This window comes from Sus scrofa, chromosome 1 (assembly GCF_054392235.1).
Source record: "Sus scrofa isolate SSC_HxYL_T2T_F1_AM1 chromosome 1, Sscrofa_HxYL_maternal_Yorkshire_Landrace_v2.0, whole genome shotgun sequence".
NCBI lineage: Eukaryota > Metazoa > Chordata > Mammalia > Artiodactyla > Suidae > Sus > Sus scrofa.
The window spans coordinates 125,817,299-125,845,031 of record NC_139383.1 but is presented as its reverse complement, the minus strand read 5'-3'; the positions used below and the strand labels follow the sequence as shown (position 1 = coordinate 125,845,031).

At 37.4% G+C, this 27,733-nt stretch overlaps 2 protein-coding genes across 22 annotated transcripts in view; one reads left to right on the top strand and one right to left on the bottom strand.

The window, feature by feature from the left end:
- Window positions 1-70: 70 nt before the first annotated feature.
- Window positions 71-26,863, top strand: PIGB (phosphatidylinositol glycan anchor biosynthesis class B). 4 transcript variants are annotated; one of them, XM_013992970.3, is made up of 12 exons: window positions 71-250; window positions 2,081-2,216; window positions 2,629-2,746; window positions 6,843-6,947; window positions 8,160-8,290; window positions 11,520-11,660; window positions 12,872-12,923; window positions 14,287-14,498; window positions 15,109-15,173; window positions 22,320-22,533; window positions 25,998-26,178; window positions 26,486-26,863. In XM_013992970.3, the coding sequence occupies exons 1-12, from the start codon at window positions 127-129 to the stop codon at window positions 26,621-26,623; spliced, it is 1,617 nt and encodes a 538-aa protein (XP_013848424.1). In that variant the 5' UTR covers window positions 71-126; the 3' UTR covers window positions 26,624-26,863. The 4 variants fall into 4 exon arrangements, with proteins under 4 accessions (XP_013848424.1, XP_084825744.1, XP_084825735.1 ...); XM_084969618.1 differs by lacking the exons at window positions 2,081-2,216; window positions 2,629-2,746; XM_084969609.1 differs by lacking the exons at window positions 71-250; window positions 2,081-2,216; window positions 2,629-2,746 and adding an exon at window positions 4,526-4,663.
- Window positions 26,855-27,733, bottom strand: part of CCPG1 (cell cycle progression 1) — a 43,832-nt gene continuing 42,953 nt past the window's right edge. For 9 of the 18 annotated variants that reach the window (XM_084968259.1, XM_084968566.1, XM_084968312.1 and 6 more), the window contains one exon: window positions 27,007-27,624. In XM_084968259.1, the coding sequence (XP_084824385.1) occupies window positions 27,435-27,624 (190 nt within the window). In that variant the 3' untranslated portion in view covers window positions 27,007-27,434. 18 annotated transcript variants of the gene reach the window in all.

Sequence of the window (27,733 nt, the reverse complement as noted above, 5' to 3'; positions counted from 1 at the left end):
GTGAGCGAAGGCTGCTCGCAGAGGCCAAACTTAGTGGGCGGAAGAGCAACGCACACCACTTAAGCCACCCACTGCCGGAGATCGCGACTGCGGGCGGTCCCCAGCGGACCTCTGAGCAGATGCAGGATGGAGCGAGAAGGCGGCCTCTTTTTCCGCGGTTTCCAGAACCGCTCCCACGGGAAGATAAAGCTTCGGAAAAGAAAGTCGACCTTGTACCTCAGCCCCCAGGAACGCACCGGGAGCTGCCGAGGTGAGTGAGGGGGTGTGGACGCCGAGAGGAGTAGCGGTGGCGGGAAATCGCAGACTCTGAGCAAGAAATCTCATTGCTCTCGAGGCAGGAGTCTCGAACCCAGACGCTTGCATGGCATTGCGTTCTGCATTATTTTATGCCATCCTCTCCGCAGCCGCGTGAAGTGAATATGCATGATGCGGCCATCGCCATTTCAAAGAAAAGGGGGGCACCAGGCCCAGAATTACCCAACGTTTTCGTAGTTAGGTGAGGCGGATTCCTGGAGTGGGATCAGGTCTGACCCCTGCCGCACTTCTTCCCACCCCCTACGCCTTCTCTTTGGCCCTGATGTAATGTTGACAGAAGAAAAATTACCCCAGCAAGTCCGATTTTGATCTGTCGGAGAGGGTGTTTAATGTAAAGAAGGACTCCTAATTCATTCAGAATTTATTGAGAGCCTGTTATGTGCCAAGCTCGGTAGAAGCGGTATGAAAAGAGAGCCTGGTTCAACCTCTGAAAACCTGAGACCCTGAAAGTGGAGAATCGCTTCGCTCAATGAAAAAGTGAGGAAGGGAGAGAGAATTGTGATGGGGGGCGGGGGGAGGAGAGGCAACTGGGCCGAAGCTCGCTCCTTTCGTTTCCCTAACACACCCTTTGTTAGAAAGCAACCGTGTCCTGTCAGGGTAGAGGGTAGTAACGACGGTAAGGAACCACCGGTACAGTTGAACTTGTAGGTATCCAAGGTCAGATATTCAAGGGTCAGTTCTGAGTATAGTTTCTTCTGCTTGAGTCTGCAGAGTAAGAGGAAGGAAGGAAAGAACAACAAGCTTTTTTGACAACAGACACAGTCCAATTGGGAAATTTGTTTCTGGAAGATGAAAGTTCAGAAGGGGCGTGTATGTGGTGTTGAGTGTACCAGTTGTCTGGGAAACATTTTAAAGGTGTTCCTGGGGAATAAGGAAGGAGAGTGGCGGGAACCCAGATTGAAAGCAGAGACTCCCAGTGGATCAGAGGCAGGTTGCAAACTCAAGTCTTCAGGAGGCCCAACAGGCAAGTAACTCAAAGCACTCTACATTTCAGGACCAGCCCATTGTTCCCAGTTGAGCTCTGTGTTGCCAGATCTTAAAGACAGGCTGCAATACTGATGTTAATTAAAAATCTGATCTTCAAAGTTTGGCAACTAAATTCACATTTTAGAAAAACTCTGTATTCAGTCCACAGGCTAAGAGCAGGGCTTTGGAGTCGGAACACAGATCTGATTTTGAATCGTGTTTAGTCATTTAAACCTTTTTGACCTGAGAAGGCAGTTTAATTTCTAAGCCTCAATTTTCTCATGTGTAAAAGAGGGCTAATGAAACCTACCCCATAGCATTATTCTGAGGATTAAATAATATAGTGCAAGTAAAGGAATGAACTCAGTGTTTAGCATTTTAAGTATCAGTAAGGCTATTTTTTAAATGTAGAGAGGACCTTTTCACATGCCAGTATATGCACGTATGCAAAGTGTTGCTTCTTTAATAAGTTGTTAACTTTTTTTCATGGGACACACATAGGATAACCTATAAAACAGCCTAAGATCTTAGTTAACCCAATCTCTTTATCTTAATATTCTCTATATTGTAAGTTGCAAGAAAGATCTGTTAAATGAAGGACTGGTAATCACCCAGGGGTGAGACTCTGGCCTTTGTCTGACTTTCCGCCCAGGTCTGCTCTAAGAGTAATGTGGAGGGGCTAGAGTTCATACCTGTGCCTTAACAGAGCTTGAGCAAGGAGCCAACCAGAGCAGCAGATTTTAGTTCCCCAGTGGAACTTGCCTTTGTGTGCTACAATTACCTGGCTTGTTTTTTTCAGATCTTCTTGGCGAAAACATTTATCTGGTCTTGTTTACCATAGCATTACGAATATGTAACTGCTTTTTAGTCCAGACAAGTTTTGTTCCAGATGAATACTGGCAATCTCTTGAAGTTGCACATCACATGGTTTTCAAATATCCTTTATAGTTTCTTTTTTGGACTAGAATGTATTTTCATCTTAGGATTTGTCAGTTCTCTTACATATTTTCAATCAACTTTCCATACTTTCTTCAAATAATTTTAACTTATAATTCTATATAAGTTAATATTTCTTCTGTACCTTTTGACATTAATGTACTTGACTCCACCTGTAAGCATGTATTTCCACAGTGCTCAGTGATGTGGAGGATATGGATGAAGTAAAGAACACATTCCTGCTTTGAAGAAAAAATGCTTTGGCCGACCGCATTTTTTAATTTCAAATATTCAGTGTGAAATGCTATGTTTTTAAGCTTCTTTGTCAAAAAATGAACTGTTTCGTATATGGAAATGAAAAGAGGTTTTTTTGTTTCAATGCTACTTAATATTAGTCCTTAACATTACTAATTATGGCTATTTGACCTGGGAATGGACAGAAAGATTGAGGGGTTACACTTACCCATTAATCTTTGCAAGCATTTACAAGATTCTGCATCTTTTGGGGAAAGATAGTGTTCAGTTGCTGGTAAGTTTAAATGAAAATAATAAAAATAGTTGCTAACAGATTTATTCCAATCCTTTTTTTTTTTTAAAGGTGAATGTAAATTATTTAAATGATAATACTGGTATCATGAAGTTTGTTTTTAAGACTGCTGTTGCCAAACTCTGACCATATCTGGGAAGCCCAGGGTTCAGAGACATACGGTGATGTGTAACTGTTCAATATGTGCCTAAAACATAAGACTGGGCATGAAAGTGTTCTGTTGACCAATCCTGTTAAAATATACAGATTTTCAAAATGACTACATTATATATTATTTGTACTTTAGAAGTATATTTCCTTCATAAAAGAGTTATTTAAGAGCAGTGTTATATCTTGTTTTTAACTTGTGAGCATAAGACCATGTTATGTGAGCTTTTGAAGACTAGATACATACAAAACCCACTCAGGACTTAGTGTTGAAATGAAAACTTAGAGAAATTTGACAAAAATTTAATGATATGTACAGTCATTGTGCTATGTAGTAATTAGCCATCAATCTTAGGCAGGGTTGTAATACCTAGATCATGAATTCCTGCAGTCAACTGCCAGGAGAGGATACAAAAAAACTAATAGTGCCAAAGTTTTTCTAACCTCACTTTCAGGATTCTTAAAGCGGTCTTCAAGCTGGACTCAGAAGTTTGGCTTTCCCCATTTTCTGTTAGGGAAGTGGCCCAGAATTCCAAAGGCAGTCCAAATCCTTAGGGGTTTTTTTGAAACATGGAAAGACACTGAGGTTCTAAAAGGTTTTTGGTTTTTTTGTTTGTTTTGTGTTGTACTGTACGTTCCCCTTTGCAGTGATATTTGATTAACCTTTATTGAGAAACAAGGACCATGTCAGTGGAATTGATGCTTCATTTGGGACTATCTTAGGGAGATATTTAGAGCAGTAGCAGGGCTTCTCCCATTTAAACATGCATAAGTTAGCTGTGCATCCTCTTCTCTCAGTGCTACCCACTAGCTTCTAGGTCATGCAGGATTCATAAAGATTGGAAGCATAGGCAAATATATATAATCTCCCAGAAAGTAGCTTGTATTATGAATGAAGAAGTCTTTTAAGATTGAAAAACTTCTTATTCCTCTAAGAACGATCCACTCCACTGCCCTCAACCTGTAGCTGACCCACCTGGCTATTTTGTGATTTAAAGGAAACTTCTTATTCCCATCCTACCCACCCTACTAACCTCCCAAAAAACTATCCTAGCTAGAGCTAGAGCAAAGAGAGAACTATTAGGATGCTGTCAGTCATTCATTCATACTCTTATACTGATTATTTTAAATATAGATTTTATAGTTTTAGAACTAGAAGGGGTCAGAGAAGTGAAGAAAACAGACCAAAGTCACAGCATGTTAAAGGCTAAAACTAGATGCTAGTTCTACCTATTCACAGCCTAGTGCTCTTTCCAGATAACTTCTAGCTAAACTGCATAAAGTGTGTGCACAGATTTAGGGCTGGCTTAGAGGTCTGCTGTCCAATATGGTAGCCACTAGCCACCTGTGACTGGTCCAAATTGAGAAGTGCTATTAGTGTAAAACACATACCAGGTATCAAGAAACTAGTACAAAATAAGAATGTGAAATATTTCTATAACTTTTTATATTAATTAAATATTGAAATGATATTATTTTAGATATAATGAGCACTAAGATTCATTTTACCTGTTTGGGTTTTTTTTTTTAACTTTTTGACTACTATAAAATTTAAAATTAAATATGTGGCTCACATTGTATTTCTGCTGGACAGCGCTGGCTTAGAACATGTGAGAAGAAAGAGGGATAAGAAGGGAGACCTGTGGGGGTACCACAGTGGGGGCTTTGAACAGTCAGAAGACGGCACAAGGGCATTTGGTTCCTGGAGCTTAAGGGAGGAGTCGGGATCTTAAAGAACAGGAGTATAGACTGGTAAGCTGCCAACACAGGCCTCATCTCTAAGGTTTACCCCTGGCATGTTCCTCTCCTCTTTACCCTACTGGACTAAAATAGTTTTTATTTTCCAGAAGCCACATGCAACTGTTTAATTCTTGTCAGATCCTTCCTATAACTTGGAAAGTTATGGTATCTTAAAAGTCTGAGAGACTGCTAATTACTGGGAATTTACAATTCCACTTACTTTTTGCATTGAGCTAATAAAATCTACCTTCTTTTAAATTCAGGACTTCTACGTGACCCTTCAGAAAGTTTTATTTATTCAGGATAAACATCTCCAGTTCTAAACCTTATAATCAGATAATATCCACTAAACATATTGTAACTTATTAATGTCCATCTTAAAATGTAGGTTTTGAAATGGAACACAATATTGAAAGCTAGGGTAACTAACTCAGAATATAGTGGGACCATTAACTTCATAAATACTATATACTTCTTTCTGTACACAAGGATTCCTTTAGAAAGTGGCTACCTTGGAGTTCCCATCGTGGTGCAGTGGTTAATGAATCCGACTAGGAACCATGAGGTTGCAGGTTCGATCCTTGCCCTGGCTCAGTGGGTTAAGGATCCGGCATTGCCGTGAGCTGTGGTGTGGGTCGCAGACGCAGCTTGGATCCCATGTTGCTGTGGCTCTGGCGTAGGCTGGCAGTTCAGCTCCGATTAGACCCCTAGCCTGGGAACCTCCACATGCCTCAGGAGCGGCCCAAGAAATGGCAAAAAGCCAAAAAAAAAAAAAAAAAAAAAGAAAAAAGAAAAAGAAAGAAAGTGGCTACCTTGCTCATACTAAGTTTGTAACCAAATTAACTTTTCACATAAAACTTTTCCCATGCCTGGGAAGTGAGGAGGAAGCTTACAGATTTTTAATGCAGGGTGAACAAGAGGTGTGTACATTGGTGCCTTTTACTGTATTTTACAGGGCACAGTTTAAGTGGAATTACGAAGTACAATGTATCTTTAACTAAAGTTTAAACATTTATTTATAGATTACTGATGAAGAGAAAGGACATAAAGCTAAAGTGTTAGAAGCCACTGACAACTGAAAGTAAAGCATCTCTAATTACAGGGTAAAATTAGTGAGTCTGATCCAACAAAAATACAGATTTACGTATAAAGTTTTAGAAACACATCTTTTGAAGAAGCTAAAATTAAGCTGCACTCTACCAGCAAGTGTTAATTTGTTAATGATAGTAATGACATGTTTTAAAAACTCAAAGAGGATTTCCCATCATGGCTCAGTGGAAACAAATCCAACTAGTATCCATGAGGATTCGGTTTGATCGCTGGCCTCACTCAGTGGGTCCATTGCTGTGAGCTGTGGTGTAGGTCACAGACATGGCTCGAGTCCCATGTTGCTGTGGCTGTGGTGTAAGCCCGCAGCTGCAGCTCTGATTCGACCCCATAGCCTGAGAACTTCCATATGCCATGGGTGCAGCCCTAAAAGCAAAAAACAAAACAGACACTCAAAGATACATTAGAATTACTAACTCTAAGTTATATTTATTCTTTAATTTCTTTTACTTTTATTCTTAAATGTCATCTGAATACCATGTTTTTGTAATTGTAGATTACTTGTGCCTAAAAAACTCACTCCTATTATTTCATTATCTATATTGCGGGATAGGGAAGCAATCTAACTTAGTAGTTAGGAGCTCTGGAGTCAGGCAGATTTGAGTCCTAGCCTCCACACTAACTAGCTTTCCGCCTTGGGTAAATTAACCTCTCTGTGCTTTGGTTTCCTCTATAAAGCAGTACCTGTCTCACAGGCCTGTTAGAAGGACTGAATGAACTGATCTAAGTGTTTGATTAAAAAATTACCTCCTGTTATGCTAATGAAAATAACTAAATGTGCTTCTAAAAGAGAACTTCATACAATGAAGTGGTTTTCGGGCTATTTAAAGTTAGTAGTGTTGTAATATAAATATATTACAGAGAGGGAAAATGAGAATGATAAAACTACCTTTTGGTATGTCCATGAAAATGAATGTAATTTTTCTGTAGAAAACCAGGTATTTTTGAAGAAGAATAGAATACATCTATTATTTTTTCTAAGAATGGTTTTCAACTGATAGTTGGATCAGCTTGTTGATTTCTTATGATTTTTCTGTGTGAACCAACATATATTTTTAATACTTTTTTTTTTAAACTAATGAAGATTTGGATTCCTAGACTTTCCCAAGCACTTCTGTCAGCTATAGCAGACTTGAGGCTTTACTCACTAATGAAGCAACTAGAAAATCAGCAAGTGGCAAGATGGGTGGTAAGTCCTAAATACTTTAGAAACTTATGTCAGTTACTTCATTCCTTTGAGCGTGAAGCACATGGAATGTCAACATGATTCCCAGAACAGTTTTCAGAACTTCATACAAATTTGTAGAATTACTTCCATAATAGAGAACAGTAAAATACCAGTGGCACATGCCATCTCTCTCCTTTGAGCCCTAGGCAGCAGAAGCTACTGATGCCCTCCAACCCTCTGAGAAGCTGAACCGTAGATCACAGCCTTGGAAAGCACTTTGACTCAAAACTAGCAGAGTCCTTGCCTCACTTTCCATAAAATTTGGTAGAAATAATTCTAAATCATTGCCTACCACACAAATCACCTCCTCCAGTTGCCTGAGACTTGAGCCTAAGAAATATCTTTTCACTAATGCACTCCTTCACTTTTGGCTAGAATGTTGGAAAGAGCTGGACTCTGTAAGTGAATGTGGTATAGAAGACTGTCTTTTGTCATTTGCCTTATTTCACCAAGGGGAGATAGATTCCTGATCTCCCACTTAAGTATTGAATGGATTGTCCCATTTAAACCATAACCTAAAGAGTTACTGAATTAAGTAAGCTTATATGATCCAGTTTAGAAATCTTAATACTTTTTAAAAATATTTCTATTGGCACATATATTTCGAATTACAAGTAACCAATTTACCATATTTTGAAATGTAATTTGTTAATTTATAAATACTAACAATTTATTAATTATTGAGGACATATTTCTGCAGGTAATAAATTGATTTGCAGTAAAAAGACGGATTGGTTTAGCAGTTGAGTCCTTGCTTAACTGGGTTAAGTCATTCTCTTTAATTTGTGCTTATAAGCACTGCTGAAGGCTGAACCGAAAATGGCAAAGGCATAATGCCTTTGAAATCCTTCCTCCAAAGTAGCAGCACTTGGATTTTCTAATTCTGGAAAAGCCCTTAACGCCACAAAAATTGAGAACATTTTTTAAAGCCTGTATTGGAAGAGACAGGAAACTAGTACCATGTGTTTTAACACTCCTGCACCAACTAAAAAGTTTCTTTTAAGGCATTTGTTTTGTAGACTTAAAACAATGTTTGGGCATGCCTACTTTTAACATAATTTACCTTTTGATGCAATTTTTGCAATATTTAGACTTGCTTGTTATTTTCCTTAGAAGATAATACTAAGCTTTTCCATTTCCCCACTCCATATGTTTGCTTATAATTGTTCTTAGTTTTTTTGCCAGTTATGCTCTTGGTTCACGTGGTATTGCTGTACCAGAACCCTTACAAACACCATGGAAACTGTTCTCACTATAATTGCTCTTTTCTACTATCCTTTGGAAGGGTCAAAGTCTATGAACAGGTGAGATATATTGCTTTTAATAATTAGGTACAAGACTCTAAAGCATGCTTTTGAAAAATCTTAAATTATCAATATATTGCAATGTCCAGTTGTCCCCCTACTGTTCATGAACGTTATTGGAACCACAAATTCTCAGTGGATATTTATCATAACAGGAAACAAATAAACTGGGTAATTAAGGAAGTTTTAATAAAAGGACTGTTTACAAAGGTGTCAACAATGTTTAGAAAAACTAATAAGGGGTACCATGGTACCCATGGGCTAGTCCTGGCTGGAAGTTTCTATTACCCTTTGGCTCCAGGGGGCAAAGACTGGAAACTGTTACTGGAATCCACAGAAACATAACTTTGAGAGGGGCCCCAATAGGAGAAAGCACGACCAGCCTTTAGCCACACCAAGAAGAGACCAGGGTGAATAAAACACCCTGACTCTTCTGCCCTCCAATTAACCAAAGCCAATTTGCAAGACTGATAAGAGTCCATACAGGTCACACTCCCTGCCCACTGAGCAGGTGAAGAGTGGAGAGCAGGTCTGGATGAGCAAATAGCAAATACATGGACCTAGTTTAGGTTTATATAATTCGGGGACCCAAATACCAAGCAAAGGGAATAACATGAGCAAAGGCACAGAGCTGTAAAAGGGCTTTATTGTATTCTGGGTAGGCTGTCCTGAGGAGCTGATGTGTGGCAGGATGCGTGGAGAAGAGAAGAAAGGGATGAAGCTGGAATGGAACCTTACCCTTCTTCAGACTTGGGACTTTATTCTGTAGTTAGTAGGGTACCACTAGAGGCTTCTGAAAAGCATGGCATAATTAATTCTGATATAGAAATAATTCTCTTGTAGTAGTAGTATTTAGGATATACTGAAAGGGAGAAAGCCAGAATATCTGGGAATCTAGTTAAGAAGCCAGTGTCTGTTCTTCCTTATATATAAAGATTGTTGGGAGGATCAAATCAAATAAGAGCATTTCTGCATTAGACTCTTGACTGCAGGAACGAGCAATACTTAAGTTACAGATAGATGAGGATACCTAAGCACTGATTTCTATAAAATGAGAATAATAAAACAGCTCTCGAGAATTAAATGAGGGAGTTTCCATCGAGGCTCAGTGATAATGAATCTGACTAGTATCCATGAGGATGCAGGCTCGATCCCTGACCTCACTCAGTGGGTCAGGGATCCAGCATTACTGTGAGCTGTGCTGTAGGCTGCAGACACGGTTTGGATTCTGCATTGCTGTGGCTGTGGTGGCATAGGCCAGCAGCTGCACTTCCAGTTCGACGCCCTAGCCTGGGAAGATCCATATGCTGCATGTGTGGCCCTAAAAGGCAAAAAAAAAAAAAAAAAGAATTAAATGACAGTCTATGGACAGTGTGTAGCACAAGGCCTGTTACAATGTAACTGTTCAGTCAATGTTGATGATGACAACAATGTTAAGTAAAGGAATATTTCTCGTCAATTAGAAAAAATAAAAGAAGACAGCGATTATGAAGATTCCAAACAAGTGACAGAGTTATTAGGAAAAGACTCAAGTGAGAGGACTTGATGTAAAATGATGGGAGTTGGGAATAGGAAGGAAACAAAGTGGATGTGTAGGATGAGAAGCTGCTATTTAAGGGGACTCCAAAATTTTAAGACTGCAAAACTGCGTGATGCTATTAACTTAAATACTAGACACCAACCAGGCTTGGGAGAAAGTTGTGGGGTGCATTTCACTTTGGACTTTGAATGCCAGTAAGAAATTTATGTAGAAATATTCAGGATGGATTAAGAAATCCAAGTCTGACAATTGGTGAGGTTAGGACTAGGTACATTAATGTGGGCATCCTCTAGGGAGTTTCACTATGGCAGAATTTGCAATTAGGCTGACTGAAAGTTTGACGAAGCCACAAATGTTTTATTTCACCTGCACAGTGTCATTTTGTTTTTGTTTTTGTTTTTTAAACTGCAGTCTTGAATAAACTACTTGGCAGAGTTTTTGTTGTTGTTGTTGCTTTGGCCACACCTATGGCATTCGGAAGTTCCTATGCCCGGTTTGCAAAGTTTTGAAATTGGGAGATCTTACATGAAATCTGGATTTCTGGTTTCTCCTGAAAAAAATGGAGAGCTTAGCAACATTTTGGACCAGGATTCCTTCATGACAGTATCAGAGCCTCCATGCAGCCTATATCATATGTTTTTGAAACTTATCTGGTCTCTGTAAGCATGCGAACTGAAATTCCTGTTCATACATTTTCACCAAGATTGGAAATTTCTTTGTAGTTACTTATTAGTAAACAGGTATATAATGGTACCATAAAGTTGTTTTATTTTGCCACATTATCTGTAGTCTTTGTGAGTAAATTACCAAGTACTTTTCTTAAGCCATTAGTTGAGAGAAGTCCTAATAGTAAAAATCTACATTCCTACCCATGATGATAAAGATTTAGATAGAAAGCTATTTTTTTTAATCAAGGGTGTATGTACATCTTTCAGTTGGACAAAATTACCAGCTACTTTCAAAACAAAATCACATTGTGCCAAAAGCCCATTATTGCCTAAATAATCCCAATGTTTCTTTAAAGGAACTTATTTTTTTCTTGAAGAATGGTACTGTGTGACTGCCTTTTATCTCTTTAGGAGAAACTTGATCTTTTTTTCCACAAGGAAAGCAACAGGCAGAGTTGTACAGTTAAAAGTTCATATACTTCTCAGTAAACAAGACCAACATTAAGACATAGAATAACCTACTTGAAAATACCAGAATTGGAATATTAAAGCTGGAAAAGACTTTAGATATTACGTCTTTATGGATGAGAAAAAAATAAGAGCCAGAAAGTTTAACTTCCCCCAGTTCACACAGCTATTTATACCAAAAGGAAAATGTTCATTAAAAAAAAAAAGTTATACCAGAGTTCCCGTCATGGTGCAGTGGTTAACGAATCCGACTAGGAACCATGAGGTTGCAGGTTCAATCCCTGGCCTTGCTCAGTGGGCCAAGGATCCGGCGTTGCCGCGAGCTGTGGTGTAGGTTGCAGACGTGGCTCAGATCCCGCGTTGCTGTGGCTGTGGCGTAGGCTGGTGGTGACAGCTCCGATTAGACCCCTAGCCTGGGAACCTCCGTGTGCCACGTGAGCGGCCCTAGAAAAGGCAAAAAGACAAAAAAAAAAAAAAGTTATATCAGTGTAAATAGATTAACTTCTAAACTCATTTCCTAGCTATCTTGACAACACATTTTCCCTGTTGATAGTGTCAAGTACTCATCCTTGGTGGCACTTGCCGTCATAATTCGTCCCACGGCTGTTATCCCCTGGATACCTTTGCTGTTCAGACATTTCTGGCAAGAACAGAAAAAACTTGATCTTATTCTACATAAGTTTTTACCTGTAGGGTAAGTATGGCTACAACTCATCTATTAATTTTAATAACCTATAAATTATAGATTATGAACAAGATTTTACATCCTTTAGTATCAGTGAGAATTATCAGACCAAGGAAACATACAGTATTTCCAATTTTCTATTTTCTATTTTGTGATTCTGATTAAGTATTTTAATTTATATAAGTGAGGATCCCTGCAATTTTTGTAAGTTAGAACTTTCCTAGGCTGTATTTCCTAAATATTTTTCAAATACATTTTAGAGATACTTGATTCCTTTATATCTGTTTAGGGCTTTATAATATATAATATGTATTCATATATTAATGATTTTCATAATTCTTGGATCAAGGCAATGTAGGTATTTTTACTTTGTGAAAGAGGAAACAAGAGGGCTTGGTGAAATTATAAAATGAGTTAATGTCACTGGGTTGATGCTGTGACTGAAATGGGATTTCTAACTACATTTTGAGCGCCTAGGATTAGACCTAGTGGAATATCCAAAATAGTTATTTATTGAAGGGATGAATGCATCTGACTCCTAAAGCAGTGATCTTTTTCAATATACCAGGATTCCTTTGTAGAGGTATTTTCTGGAGCTGTTAAAAAGGACAAAATCATATAGTGGCTAAGTTCCCAGTGTTGTAATTTCTCTAACATTGTTTTGAATGTAACACATGCATTCAGCAAATATTTAATCCTAGTATGTGCTAGGTGCTGTTCGAGATACTGGAGATACAGCAGTTTAACAAAACAAAATCCCTTCCTTCATGAAGTTTACACTCTAGTGGAGGGGGAGACAGCTAAAAACATGATTAACGTATATTTCTCAAGTGACAATAAGTGCCATAGGGAAGAATGACAAGAGCCTCCAAATGAAACCGTAGCCCCAGCCAACATCTTGACAAGTTATCAGCCAGAGACACTCAGCTAAGCTGCACCTGGATTCTTGACCCACAGAAACTGTGAGATAATAAATGTTCAGTTTTGAGTTGCCAAGTTTTGGGGCAAGTTTTGCAGCAGTAAATGATACAGTGTTTACCACTTTTTTAAAAGTTTGCTTAAATACAGCTTCTCTTAATGAAATATCTTTTAAAACATGTAAATTCATATTCAGTTGATGAAACTTTTACAGCATTTTAAAAGCGGCTTTTGATGTAAGGCACTTTGTACAACCATATGCCACTACTGGATTTTTCAATAAGTTCTGTTTTATTTTTCAGATTTGTCACTTTGAGTCTGTCTCTGATAATTGATCGTATTTTTTTTGGTCAAGTAAGTAAAAATATATTAAGCTATTTTTTTAAAGCTTATTTTAATGTAATTATTTATTACACTAAAAATTCAACTTTTTTTTTTTTAATTTTATGGCCACACCCACAGCATATGGAAATTCCTGGGCTTTGGACTGAATTCAAGCCACAACTGCTACCTACACTGTAGTTACAGCAACACCAGATCCTTTAACCCATTGCAGGGGTAGAATCCACACCTCCAGTGACCTGAGTTGCTAGAGTAGAGTAGAATTCTTAACCTGCCATAGCGGGAACTTCCAACCTCATGTTTAAATCCATGACTATTTGGGAACATGACTATTGTTCCCATATGACTATTTGGGAACATAGGCAAATCATTTTTTTAATGATACATATTAGGAAAAAAACTACTAGCATATGCCTTTGGTTCAACTTGCTATGCTTTCAGTGTAACAGAACTGTGTATTCTAATTGAAGTTTGAGTCCATTTTAAGGCATTTTTGTCAGGTTTGAACATTTTTGTCAAGGCTTGTAATAAAGATTAATTTTCTTTAATGATTTTAATTGACCCTAATTATTCAGAATTCAGATTAACTAGACTACTCTACTACTCTATTACTTCAAGTATCTGGCTTGGCATTTTAACCTTAAGATTTTTGGTGAATGGCCTCTGGTTGCTTTTAAGTTTACTGTTTTTAAAGACACTTATGGGCTCTGAAATCAGATGCCACCATCTGAAACCTAGTGCCCTCATGATTAGCTGTGTGACCTTGGACAAGTTGTGTATCTTCTTGGCAGTTTCCTTATACGGAAATAACTATGGTACCTGTCTCCTAAGTTTGGTGGATTAAATGAAATAATACATGTAAAATGCTTACAACATTGCTTGGCACAAATGAGCAGTTAACGTTAGCTGCTGTTGCTTTTATAGCACCTGTTTTGTGCTATAATTCATACTGCAGTGTTTTCAAAGCTTTATCTTAATAGGTAATATCTGATACCATAAGGTACTATAGTAAAATTTTTATTATTTTTTTATGTACTAAAATTTTTAATATGGGCACCAAACATATATTCATAAAAATTATTTTTAAGGATTCTCTTTTATCTAACTGTATGTACAACTTGCATTGTCAAAATAGGCAGTTTCTTGACTCAAAAAACTAGTGTTTTAGAAATTAACGAAGAACACATTAATACTTAGAACATAAAAATAAAAAATGATTTCATATGGTCGTTAATCAAAGTTATTCATGTAAACTATTATTTGGTCTTTAGACTTCACTTTGATTTAATGTCAAGATTCTGCCAAGTTCCTTAATGCCAAAGATTCACCCTTCGTACTAATACATTTCTGTTTCTCCCTCCTTCAATGATGCCAGTGGACTCTGGTTCAATATAATTTTCTGAAATTTAACGTGCTACAGAACTTGGGATCATTTTATGGTTCTCATCCATGGCACTGGTACTTCAGTCAAGGATTTCCAGCTGTCCTGGGTACTCACTTACCCTTCTTTATTCATGGCTGCTTTCTAACTCCAAAGAGGTACAGAATATTTTTGGTGACTGTGCTGTGGACACTGCTGGTTTATAGGTAAGATTTTATTTGTTCAAATAATTATTTCAGTTAATGTTACCACAAAATTAACTAAATTCTTCAAAAAGTAAATTGTTTATCTTTTGGAGATGCATTAAATCTTATGGCTTGTTGAGATTATGTAGCAGACAGAAAATGTAATTATTCCGGTGTTCAGATGGACTGAATACTTCTGATACATAAACTTATAGCTGGCTTAACAAAGATTACATTCAATTTTAAGAGGCTGAACAAATTATATTTGCTTTTGAAAAACAGAAACTGCCAAAACTTTATTGAGGGACCAGAGGGGTGTATTTAAACGAAATGTAGCAAAAAAAATGTATGCACCTTTATTCCAAATGAGTAATTTAACTTAGATGGATTGGTAATAGAAATCCCTTTTCTAGACAGTAATTGTACTTTAGAATTTTGCATTGACATCAAACGTTAGGATTATTTTTACCTTTACAACCAAAAAATAATGAGACTGATCCCTGAAGCATGAAATTCAGTCTCAGTAATTACAAAAACAGATGTTAATTATATTGATTTTAAAGACATTAACTTCTCAAACTAACATTTAATATGAGAAAATAATATTTTCTTTTAATATTCTTTATTATAGCATGTTGAGCCACAAAGAATTCAGGTTTATCTATCCGGTTTTACCATTTTGTATGGTGTTCTGTGGTAAGTTTTTTTGTATAGTAGAGAAAAAAAATCCATTATAAAGAAATAGTTGAAAGACAATCAATTCTTATTAAACTTGACTGCATCATTATCTTCTTGCAACTTAAATGTCCTTTTTCCTATAAAGTGAGATAAAGACCTAAGGATCCAGTGCCTATAGTAACTTTTGGTGGTGGTTTTTCTGGCTGTTAGAAATCTTTCGCCAAAAAGTAATATAGTGTGTCTGTTTTAGAAAAGTTAATTTAGGTTTATGTAAACTTAAACTACAAAGTTAAACTACAAAGTTCTTCATTCCACAAATTAAAAATGTGTGTTGAAACTAGTTTTTAATGCTTTTACACACATCTGTCCCTTCAAGACTCACTCTAATGCATGATTCACACCAATGATTTAAGTTTTGATTTTTTTCTCTATTTTTCCACTAGGTCTTTGAAGTAAATTTTTTCCATGTGACTTTTTAAAAGTCTTATGTTACTCAACTCCGGAAAATATGATTTTTTTTTATATTGGTTGGTTTGAAAAATGTATGAATTGAAACTTTATTACCTTCAAGTTTAATTCAGAATAAATGACAGCTTCCTTCAGATATTAGTCACTAAAAAAAAAAAAAAAAATTACTGGACTAAGGAGGGAAGAAATGAGTAATGAGTTGGGCCTGAGGGCTTGGAAAAACTAGGGAGTTAATGGTATCAAACTTTTTACAAAAAAAAAAACAAAAACAGAAAATCCCTTCCTAACAACACACTGAATTAATCAGCTTTCTTTGACCAGTGTAAACATTATCTACAAATCTCAGATGTAGGTACTATCTTCAGTTTACACACAGGTAGGTAGAATATACTTTGAAACATCTAAAGTATTGAAATCAAAGTTAATGTCATACATTGTCTTTATGATCCTATTTCACATACAAATGCAGGCACAAATAAAAATGTAAGCATCTAAGGGCTGTTTAACAAGTCTTAATAGTGGGCCCATTTAGCAGAGCAAATCTGCTCACAAATCACTATTCAAAAAATTGTTTTTCTTTTTTATAATCACTTAAGAGTTATAATTAAGTTTTCTTTCTGCCCAGGTGAGCACTGCCAGACTACTGGAGGACAGATACTTATTTGTGTGTACACGTTTTGTGTGGTTAGTTTAAGAACTTTGTTCCATTCCATTTTTATTTATTTTTTTGCCTTTTAGTGTCGCACCTGTGGCATATGGACGTTCCCAGGCTAGGGTTTGAATCATAGCTGCATTTGCTGGCCTATACCACAGCCACAGCAATTCAGGATCTGAGCTGCACCTGTGACCTACACCACAGCTCATAGCAAGGCCAGGGCTTGAACCCACATCCTCACAGATACTAGTCCGGTTGGTAACCCACTGAGCCACAACACGAACTCCGCGTTTCATTTTTATAATCTGGTTTTTCCAGCATTCTATTTCTCTGCTCTGTGTCTTTACAAAGAGTTTGTCTTTACAAAGTGTTTTAAGGACTGAGTTGCCTAACTCCTCGTTCCCATTCTGGAAGACTGAATCTTTAATCTTTTGGCACGATCCTAGTAACCTCTTCTTCCCAGTCTCAAAAGATTGAGATAAAATGCTGGTGAAGGTTGAAGAGATCCCCTTCCAAAGGACAAGAATCAGCCTTTCTTCATCCTGTATCTACTCAGAGAGATCCCTAAAGGAAAGAGACCTAAAAAAAGCCCTGATCCTCTCACAGGACGTGAGCTTTTCCTGAGTGTGCCAAATGATTCTGATTCCTTGTAGATTTTACTTCCACCAAGAGTTACAATTCTACTGTTAACAACTAGCAGTACAACCAATTAAGTATTGAGCTCCCCTAGACAAAAGTCTTTGGGTATTCATGAATGACTTAAGACAACAGTTCTCACTGGAGTCCTACAAGTTTTAAACGGGCCCTTCGGAGTCTTATGTAACTACCTGAGATCTTGAGTTATATTGTACCTCAAATCTCAGTTTTATTCTATTCTTTTGTGACATATTTTAACCTGATTTTATAAAAACATGACAATTCTGCTGGCAACTGCTGTGTAACAAGCCACTTCAAACCTAGTGTCTTAAGACTTCATGTACTATTACTTACAAAAACGTCCAGCTCAGCTGGGCAGTTCTCCATTGAGCTCACTTACGCAAATGTGATCAGCTACAGATGAGGTAGGCAGCTCTACTGAACTAATAAGCTGGGCTGTCACATTTGGGATTCAGCTGGCTATAGGCCAAGGTACCTCAGCTCTTCTATGTGCTCTCATTGTCCAGCAGGCTACCTGGGGCTGATCAAGCTTGGTGTAGGCAGAGCTCCAAGAGAGGGCAGCCCAAGAAAGGACAGGGGACAGTGTCATTTCTGCTACATTTTTTTTTGTCAAACCAAGTCATAAAGCCAGGCCAGACAAAGAAATGACAAACTTCAGGCTTGTGTTAAACACAGGAAGAAGAATGGATGCAGCCATTTTTTTCAGTCTACAGTAACTTCTCATACCTAATTTGAATTTCCCTTGGTCCTAACTAATATAAGACTTAATTGTAGAAAACATACCTTCCTTGATTGACTTTGATCCTCAGTGAACTGTATAACCTTGTGCCTCATTTTCCTTATGTGTAAAAGTAAAGTGGTATTGGTCTAACAACGCTGAAATTCTTAGATTGAACTTGTGTTATTTATGCTGTTTCCAGCACCTGCTGCCACATTCTGGGTTGGGTGTCTGCTTTAATCTGTTTTTACTATAATGGCCAATGCAGACTTACTTGTCCATGATTAACCAACTTTGTTTTTTCTATATGCTAATCTTTTTTTTTTTTTTTTGGTCTTTTGTCTTTTTAGGGCCATTCCCAGGCTAGGGGTCCAATTGGAGCTGTAGCTGATGGCCTATGTGGCCACAGCAACGCCGGATCCTTAACCCACTGAGCAAGGCCAGGGATCAAACCTGCATCCTCATGGATATTGGTCAGGTTCGTTAACCACTAAGCCACAATGGGAACTCCCATATGCTAATCTTTTAAGCAAAACCGCATATAAATTTTTTTTAAAAGTAGGTTAAGGAGTTTTTAAGAGCTCCTGCCCTCCCTCCCACCACTGTCCTCAAAGGCAATCATTTACACTCTTTTAGGTGGTCACTTTGTTTTTTATCTCCCTCTAAATAAAATGCTAATAATGTTCTTAAAGGTTACTGCTTTGGGCATTTTCTACTGACCTCTCACTATGAAAGATGAAAACATAGATTCCCTTATAAATGATTTCCAACATAAAATCATTCCTGACACCTCCCTCTATCTGTGCCCAGTACTCTTATTATGGTTCTTAGTAATCGAAAGTCTCTCTTCCCCAGGCCCACCTCTTGTTCATTTTCTCATTCTAGAATTAACCCCCCCCTTTTTATTTTCATAAAAACACTGAAATTTAAGTTGAAGTAACAACTTTCCCAAGGAGTATTTAAAAATGAACAGGTTAACTCAGAAATATCTCTGGTAAAACTTGGTAGAGATTTTTTCCTCAACACTGAGTCTTCTAATACTTCTTGCAAAAACCAGGATGTATCCCCTAAGCATTTGATGGGTTCGGTAATGTACAGTCCCTGACTTTCCCATACTCTTTCTAACGGTGAAACTTACCAGTCACTGCTGAAGAACCGTTTGCCAAACTAAACAGCCAAAACTTAAAAAAAATTATTGTCTATCAAGATAAATAATACAGGATCAGGAGATACGGCAAAGTGAAGAAGGAACCAACTCACTAAAGGCCTTCTTATATACTCATTTTTTAAGATTTTATGCTGGGAAGCAGTCAACTGGGACATAATAGATTCAGCATACTTTTTAAGGAATAATCTGATGAGAATGATTTAGTAAGAACCCAGTGAACTTTTTATTTTAAAAAGAATCATGGGAATTCCCATTGTGGCATATCGGAAACAAATCCAACTAGAATCCATGAGGATGCGGGTTTGATCCTTGGCCTTGCTCAATGGGTTCAGGATCTGGTGTTGCTGTAAGCTGTAGTGTAGGTCGAAGACACAGCTCAGATCTCGCGTTGTTGTGGCTGTGGCACAGGCTGGCAGCTGCAGCTCCAATTCAACCTCTAGCCTGGGAACTTCTTTATGCCGCGGGTTCGGCCCCAAAAAGCAAAAAAGAAGAATCGTGGTTAAAAAACAAACACCAACATTAGTATATTCCTGTAATCCTCTAGCCCCAGGCTCTAGAGATGGTAAATATCACTTTCCTATAAATACTTCCAGAAATTTTCTGTATATCTACTTTTAGCTATCTTCTTGTAGGCCCAGATAACAGGAGCAAATTAAATATTCTGAGATGTTTAGCACTGAGTTAGCAAGAGATACCATGTAAAAGGAAAGGGCCTGTATTCTGACAGGTGGTCATCAGGGTTCACAATGAATCATGAGAGAAAGATTTCTGTAAGTGGTTTATGGGACAGATAGAAAACTTGTGTTCCCAGAATTGTGAGTTATGTGGGGGACCAGAGGAATGTATTTCAAGTTACGTAACGCTCATGACTTACATTATTTACATGGTTGTGACTATCGCTTTCTGAAGCTAGCTCACCTTAGGGTAGATTCTTTCAGTGAGAACTGCATCTCCACATTTTTTGTGTATACAGTTAAAAGGACTTACTGAATGAAAGCTACTAGGATCCTGTTAATTATCTCTTTGAAATATTAAAGAAACCATTCTGCTTTCCTGTAAAGAAATCATAGATTCTTCGCTTCTCTTGTGGCTCAGTTTAGCACTGATGCTGTAATATATCTTTCCAGCTATTTAGCAATCCCAGTTTCTGAAATCTTTGGGGGAAACTTTCACTGTCAGATGGTTTGAAAACCCTCAGAGTCTTCAAATTCAAGCCTGCTCAACTATTCCTTCTCCCAGCATTTTAAATAGATTACTTCTCCAAATAACGTGGAGATTTAGTTCTCACTAAAAGGATCCATCCTAAAATGAGCTAGCTAGCTTCAGAAAGTGAAGATCAACATGAAGTTATGTAAGCATTACCTAACTTCAAAGACCCACTTTGGTACTTAAGAAGCCTGGGAATACAAGCATGTTTTCTTACAGCACCATACCCAGATTTTTACAACACTAACCGCCATGTGTTCCAATTTTATATCAGTCACCAATACTGTCATCTCCCTAATGCTGTAGTTTTCTGATAAAAATTTCAATGAACATCTAGTGAGTGAACAAATTGTTAATAAGTCAACCACTTTACAGATTCCTACATTATACTTATTTGAGTATTCCTGAGAGCAGCTTCTCTTTTAGAAGGCTTAGACTTTAATGTAGCTTTTTGTTAAATTTCCCACTGGTTTTAGTTTTTGGCTATCAACCCAAGGAAGCATTTTAAGTTGTACTTGCTGGTTTGCTATAGCCATCTGGAATTACAGACATGGGTATGTCAGAAGTATCAAAACTTCTGAAATTCTATTTCAGTTCTGATAAAAGCGAAGTTCTTCATTTTTATAAATTCAGATTTAAGTTTTAAATAGAGGCTTGGTTTTCTTGATCTGGCTACCTTTTTTTTTTTTTTTAATCACACCACTTCTCAGAATGTTTAGTTAATCAGATGCTTTTCACGTAGTACTAGGTGAAATGGATGTATGATATTCCAACTACTGAATGAAATAATTTAAGTAGTATTTAAAATAATCATAGAGGATACTTCGATTAAAAATTAAAGTAAGTTAAATTTCTTAGAGGAATAAAATTGAGCATCCAGGATTCCTGCCCAGATTTGCCTTCAGCTTTCAAGCAGCAGGTATTAGATGTCTTAGAATAGATGAAATTATTTTCAGTCCATTTTATGGTATTCAAGCCTTTTAAAATAAATAAAAGACAATCTTTATATAAAGGCACCACAGCTAATTAAGAAACATTTAAGTATACAAGGAAAAGTATCTTCAGTCTTTCCAAAACTGAACGTTAATACTTTTTCTTCATTTGTAACAAGGATAAATTGGGTGTCTTCAGTTAGTGTCAAGTACTAGATGTGATTCAAGTGAGTCACAGGTCCTGATTTCTTTTGAAACAATCCTTCTAAGGCCAACTTTATACAGTTAAATGGGAACAGTTCAAAATAAATTTTATTCGTGTTTAATCATTTTTAGTGACTAAGCCAAACCAAGATAGCTCACAGCAACTAGATAATGGTCATGAAAAACAGTGCATTGAGCCCAGTGGGAATTAGTGCCTAAGTTTCAGGCAGGCCACAGCTTGAAGCCCCAAATTCCAAAAGATCATCTGTTCCCTGGAGACAGTGCATGTGGAACATGAACAAAATGTCAAGAAGTATACTAATAAGCTTATTCTTTTTCTGGTGGGGAAAGGCCTGTTCTTTTATAGTACTGTTAATAGATCCTAATGTGCTCATTATTAGTGGCTATTGCTGGAGAGTAGGACCATGTGATGGGGACAGGAACTTTTCCTTTTCATTTACCCTCCTGTTTGTTCTACTTGGTTTTTTGCCACATTACTTTTATAGATTAAAAAATAGTTTACCATCTCCAAATTGCCCAACACTATGGTGAAAGAAAAAAGAAAAAATCATAATTACTCTTCTAGGAGACTAACAGCACCACTCATAAGCTGACCACTGAAAATATCCCGGGAGCCCCAGTGGTGTATTTTTCTAAGAGGATATTCTGTTATACTTCCTCCAGAATTACTGAGACTTGTCTGTACCCAGTCCACTGCAAGTGGTTTGGGAGATTAAAGAGATAGGTAAATGGAATAAATACAAGTCCTATTTATTTAGCAACTGCTAGGTACCAGGACAGACACTGGATACACATTTCTTTCTAATACTTGAAAAAAGTACTGTTATCCCATTTGCAAATGGGGAAACTAATGCCAGAGCTACAATTCAGTCTAGATCTGTTGACTTCCTTGCCACATCTTTCTACTATACTTCAATTAGTTTTGCTAGCAAAAAGGTCAAGATGGAGATAATAGACAATGATAGTGAATGGTCAAGAAATTAAAAAGAGGACCTACTGCTTACTTCTTTATTTGTCCATGACAGCATTACAGCTTGTGCTACACTTCCATGAAAGATTAAATATATGTGCAGTTGACATTTGCTTAGCTATAAGATTGCCAGTGTATTAAAATTCAATGTCTGTCTTTACATAGGATACTCACTAAACAGCCTGAAGACATGGAAGAAAGCAGCTCTAAGTTTCCTGTTTTTATCAAATACACTTCTTGCCCTCTATACTGGTTTAGTTCATCAACGAGGTACTCTTGATGTCATGACTAATATTCAAGAACTCTGTTACAACAATCCAAATATATCTAAAGCTTCAGTATTTATGATGATGCCTTGCCACTCTACTCCTTATTATAGGTAAAAAAAAAGTTGTTCACTATATGCTATTATTATGAAAACTACTTTAAAACTCCTTTAGATTCCTAGATTTAAATTAACTGATCAAATGACTGTGTAAGAAACTGGAAACTCCTATTCATACTTATTCACAATGAATTTTAAAAGTCATTTGAACTGTGTCAATGAAAATCATACACCTTTTTTTATTTTTTATTTATTTACTTTTTTAAACACCTTTCCTTTTTTTTTTTTTTTTTTTTTTTTTTTTTGCTATTTCTTGGGCCGCTCCCGTGGCATATGGAGGTTCCCAGGCTAGGGGTTGAATCGGAGCTGTAACCACCGGCCTACGCCAGAGCCACAGCAACGCTGGATCCGAGCCACATCTGCAACCTACACCACAGCTCATGGCAACACCGGATCGTTAACCCACTGAGCAAGGGCAGGGACCGAACCCGCAACCTCATGGTTCCTAGTCGGATTCGTTAACCACTGTGCCATGACGGGAACTCCACCTTTTTTTTTTTTAGCTGCAGCCATGGCATGCTGAAGTTCTCAGGCCAGGACTGAACCCACACACCAAGCAGTGACAACACCAGATCTTTAACCACTAGGCCACCAAGGGACTCCCATATACCACTTTAATAATCTTTTCTCAAAACAAACAACTTACATTTAAATAATCTGACTTAAATGTAGTATAAAATAATGTATAGGTTATTTGATGGTATTCTTAGTAAAAAAAAAATTGTTATCATTGATTTTACTACAGATCTTGGTGATGCATCTTATATTTACATAATTTTGAATTAATCTCAAAACACTGGATCAAGTCCAGATTTACTGGTGTACTGTTGTCCTGGTCTTAAACCAGTCTTTTTAATCTGTACCAGCTGTCTTGTCTACAAAAATCAGGGAATTCCAGGAATTCCTGTCATGGCTCAGCAGAAAACGAATCTGACTAGCATCCATGAGGATGCAGGTTAGATCCCTAGCCTTGCTCAGTGGGTTGAGGATCCAGCATTGCTATGAGCTATGCTGTAGATTGCAGACGTGGCTTGGATCCTGCATTGCTCTGGTTGTGGTGTAGGCCAGTGGCTACAGCTCTAATTCAACCCCCAGCCTGGGAACCTTCATATGCCATAGGTGCAGTCGTAAAAAGACAAAAAAAAATAAATTATGGAATTCAATTAAATGATCTCCTAATGCTTGGATTAAGTGTATCTGGGAGATAACACTAAAACTGCTTTAATTATGTAGGACATTTAAAAAGACATCACTGACCCTATGCTTGTATTTCAGGAAGCTGTTATTACTTTACCAACAGCGCAATAATGATGAAAAGACAAAGTAAACAGCTTTCCTTTAGAAAATCCTGTACCTATTTAATCTGGCTTTAAACAATCTTAAGCTAATTTTCTTTTTCTTTTTTTTTTGTCTTTTTGCTATTTCTTGGGCCACTCCCTCAGCATATGGAGGTCCCAGGCTAGGGGTCGAATTGGAGCTGTAGCTGCCGGCTTATGCCAGAGCCACAGCAACACAGGATCCAAGCCGCGTCTGCAACCTACACCACAGCTCACGGTAACACCGGACCCTTAACCCACTGAGCAAGGCCAGGAATCAAACTCGAAACCTCATGGTTCCTAGTTGGATTCATTAACCACTGAGCCACGATGGGAATTCCGTGAAGCTAATTTTCCATGTTTATAATCAGTCAATTTAATATCAAAGTTGGTATCATTTTAAGGTAATTTAACACTTTTGGAATACCCTAATTAACTGAATCATTAATGTCAGTCATTAATATGCAGTTTGGAGAACTGGGATTGCCTAGCAAAAGCCACAGGTTACTGTGTGTAAAACCCCAGGTATTCCTTTAGCCTGAGGATCGTATACTATATAAAAAGAATAGAGCTCAGAGAAAGACATTCATTCTCCCTCCGTGTTCACAAAAGTGCTAACACCAAAGAGAAAAGGAATTCTAGGAGTACTCAGATGCTTCCCATACATGGTTGTAGTAGTTGATGCCTAAGGCTTTGTGCGGTTCACCTAGTTCTCATCTTAGATTTTTTCTGACATGCACAATGGAACACACACATACGTCTAATACCTACTTTGGAATATGAGGCTGGCAGTTTTTTCTCAGGTGTTTCTACTTTACCCTTGAATCAAGACCTTCATCTTCAAAATTGTAAAAGTCCTGAAGTATTAAGGTCGTGTGCAAATTCACTTTGTATGCATTTCTTAGATAAAAATAAACTTCTGAGACATATTTTATTTAATTTTTCCTAAAGCAAAACTATCCACATGGCTTTTTGTATAGTTCAAGTAATTGGCTTAAAGTTGTTATGTTTCATCAATCCATCATTTTTACACCCACTCTAGTCTTTCTATGCCACAATAAAACCATTATTTATTTGGATGTTAATCAGTGAACCTACATTGCTCAGTATTACTAAATCTTACTCATATAAACATTTAAGAACAACAGCAACAACCAAGGAAAAACTTGTCATAAAGATTCAGAGCAGAAAGGGGAAAATAGGGAGTTCCCGTCATGGCACAGTGGAAACAAATCCAACTAGCATCCATGAGGACACAGGTTCGATCCCTGGCCTTGCTCAGTGGCTTAAGGATCCGGTGTTGCCATGAGCTGTGGTGTATGTTGCAGATGTGGCTCGGATCTGGCGTTGCTGTGGTGTAGGCCAGCGGCTACAGCTCCGAATGGACCCCTAGCCTGGGAACCTCCTTATGCCACGGGTGAGGCTCTAAAAAGATTTTAAAAAGGGGAAAATAATGAAGAATCCTTTCTGGTTCATGGGTAGATGTCTACCTTACCAAGTATTACTGTCTTATTAACAAGTAACCTGGGAGTTCCCGTCGTGGCGCAGTGGTTAACGAATCTGACTAGGAACCATGAGGTTGCGGGTTCGGTCCCTGCCCTTGCTCAGTGGGTTAAGGATCCGGCGTTGCCGTGAGCTGTGGTGTAGGTTGCAGACGCGGCTCGGATCCCGCGTTGCTGTGGCTCTGGCGTAGGCCGGTGGCTACAGCTCCGATTCAACCCCTAGCCTGGGAACCTCCATATGCCACGGGAGCGGCCCAAGAAATAGCAACAACAACAACAACAACAACAAAAAATAAAAAACAAGTAACCTGCATGGTCCTAAAGGCACCATCCATCCTTAGAACAGCATCTAATAGTAGAAAATATTGAGTCCCACAAGCTGCCAACCTACTTCCCACTTCGAAATGGAATTTCACTTGTTAGTCTGGACTTGTAAGTTGTGTTACTGCACAGGTACATGGTGTGGGAATCATGTTCTTCACTTTTGAGAAAACTGCATTCCTCACCTTAACTGGAACCTGTTTTAGTTTCAGATTTCACATTTTGTTATGTCAACATGATTTAGCCTAAGAATAACTTGAAAACCTTCACAATTAGTTTAACCTCTTATAACTATAATGGTAAAACTTTCTTTCCATAGCCATGTCCACTACCCACTTCCAATGAGATTTCTCCAATGTCCCCCAGACCTGACTGGAAAAAGTGATTATCTTGTTGAAGCAGATATATTTTATCTAAATCCCTTAAAGTGGCTGTATAGAGAGTTTCACAATGATTCAACACTGCCTACTCACTTGATCATCTTCAATGTTTTGGAGAAGGTAAGAGAATGTGAAAAAAGTTACAGTATTTTTATCTCACCTCAAGTTTAACAAACACTTGGAAATTAGACAATATCACTTTTATATGGCTCCTTTCAACCTGTATCTTATAATTAATTCGTATTTTCCCTAGTCAAAATCAGCAGTCTATAACTACTGAGGAGTATATGTTACTTACCATGAGTTAATTCTTGTATTAAGAAATTGCATTGTTTTATTAAGAAAAAAAGCTGTATAATAGGTCATTCTTAAATCCTTGAAAGAGTACTCTGCATAATGTAGCCTTTATTTAAACATTTACTTCTAGGAAATAAGTCCTTTCCTAATTTCACACAACTACGAACGAACTGCTGTTTTCTTCCACACTCACTTTCCGGAGCATTGGACTGGAAATCACATATACGTCTACGAACGGAAGTTAAAAGGGAAACTCAACCAAAGATGAAATTCTGGACTGTGTTTAGATCTTTCTCAGAGAAATAAACACTGCTGAGCGGAAATATTCAGATGCTGCTTAACCATGCTAGTAAATACTGGGTAATATCCATGGAACTAGCGAAAAACCACTATAAACTGCTTTACCAAATATCACTACTGAGGAAATGTTTGAAAAAAATCACAAAATATAAAATCATATATTAATACAATGCTAGATATTTTAAATAAAGACCTTTAGTTTTCCTCATGGTGTAGTTTTATTGTTTCTTCCACAATATTCAGATGTTTAAGAAATTTCACAAGAGAACAAGTCAGCAAGCTCATAAGAAGGCAGCAAATTCTTCACAAGTCAACGGGCTCTTGAACCCACAAAAAGACAAGAAGTGAGTGTAAGATTATAAAATGTTAAAGATGAAATTCCATCACAATGTACTTTTTTCAAGCTCTACTGTAAATTTAACACAAATATCAGTGTTAATTACACTTTGTCATGTATGATTTGAGCTTGCTTTAAGCTCATACACTGAAAGGAAGTCTCATTTCATGCACAAAATTTGTTGCATGCTTGGCTTCCTTAATAAAACTACAGTTGAACATTTTCAGTGCCAGAAAAATTCAGCAAAGCTAAACTACAGGAAAATGCAAGTTAGTAAGCTTTTGCTTGATGCTTCTGAGTAATAATATAAAGTCATCAAACTGATACATAGAAATGATAAAAAGACATTGTTATTTTGATAATTTCATCTTAGTTTCAACACCAAACATAGAAAGCATCCAAGTTTCTGTTACAGTTTTCTAATTTAACTTAATTGTGATGGTCAATATTTAGGATCAAAAGGTAATTGCCCCAATTCTATTTCAAGGTTTGCCATATATCTTCCATTAGTGCGACCATATTTATGCCATTTACCTTCCCTTTTATAAGGTTGTGGCTGAGGATGCTTCTGCTCTTGTTTTCGATGCCTGGAGCTTTCAATATTTACCATACGTTGCTTTTTATCTGGTCGACTGAAAGCAGTAAACACATTTTTCATCCATGTTAGAGTTAAATTTATTTAAACAAGAAACAATTTTAATGTTTTTCTCCATTAATCTATTATCTGAGCATTGAAAAAGG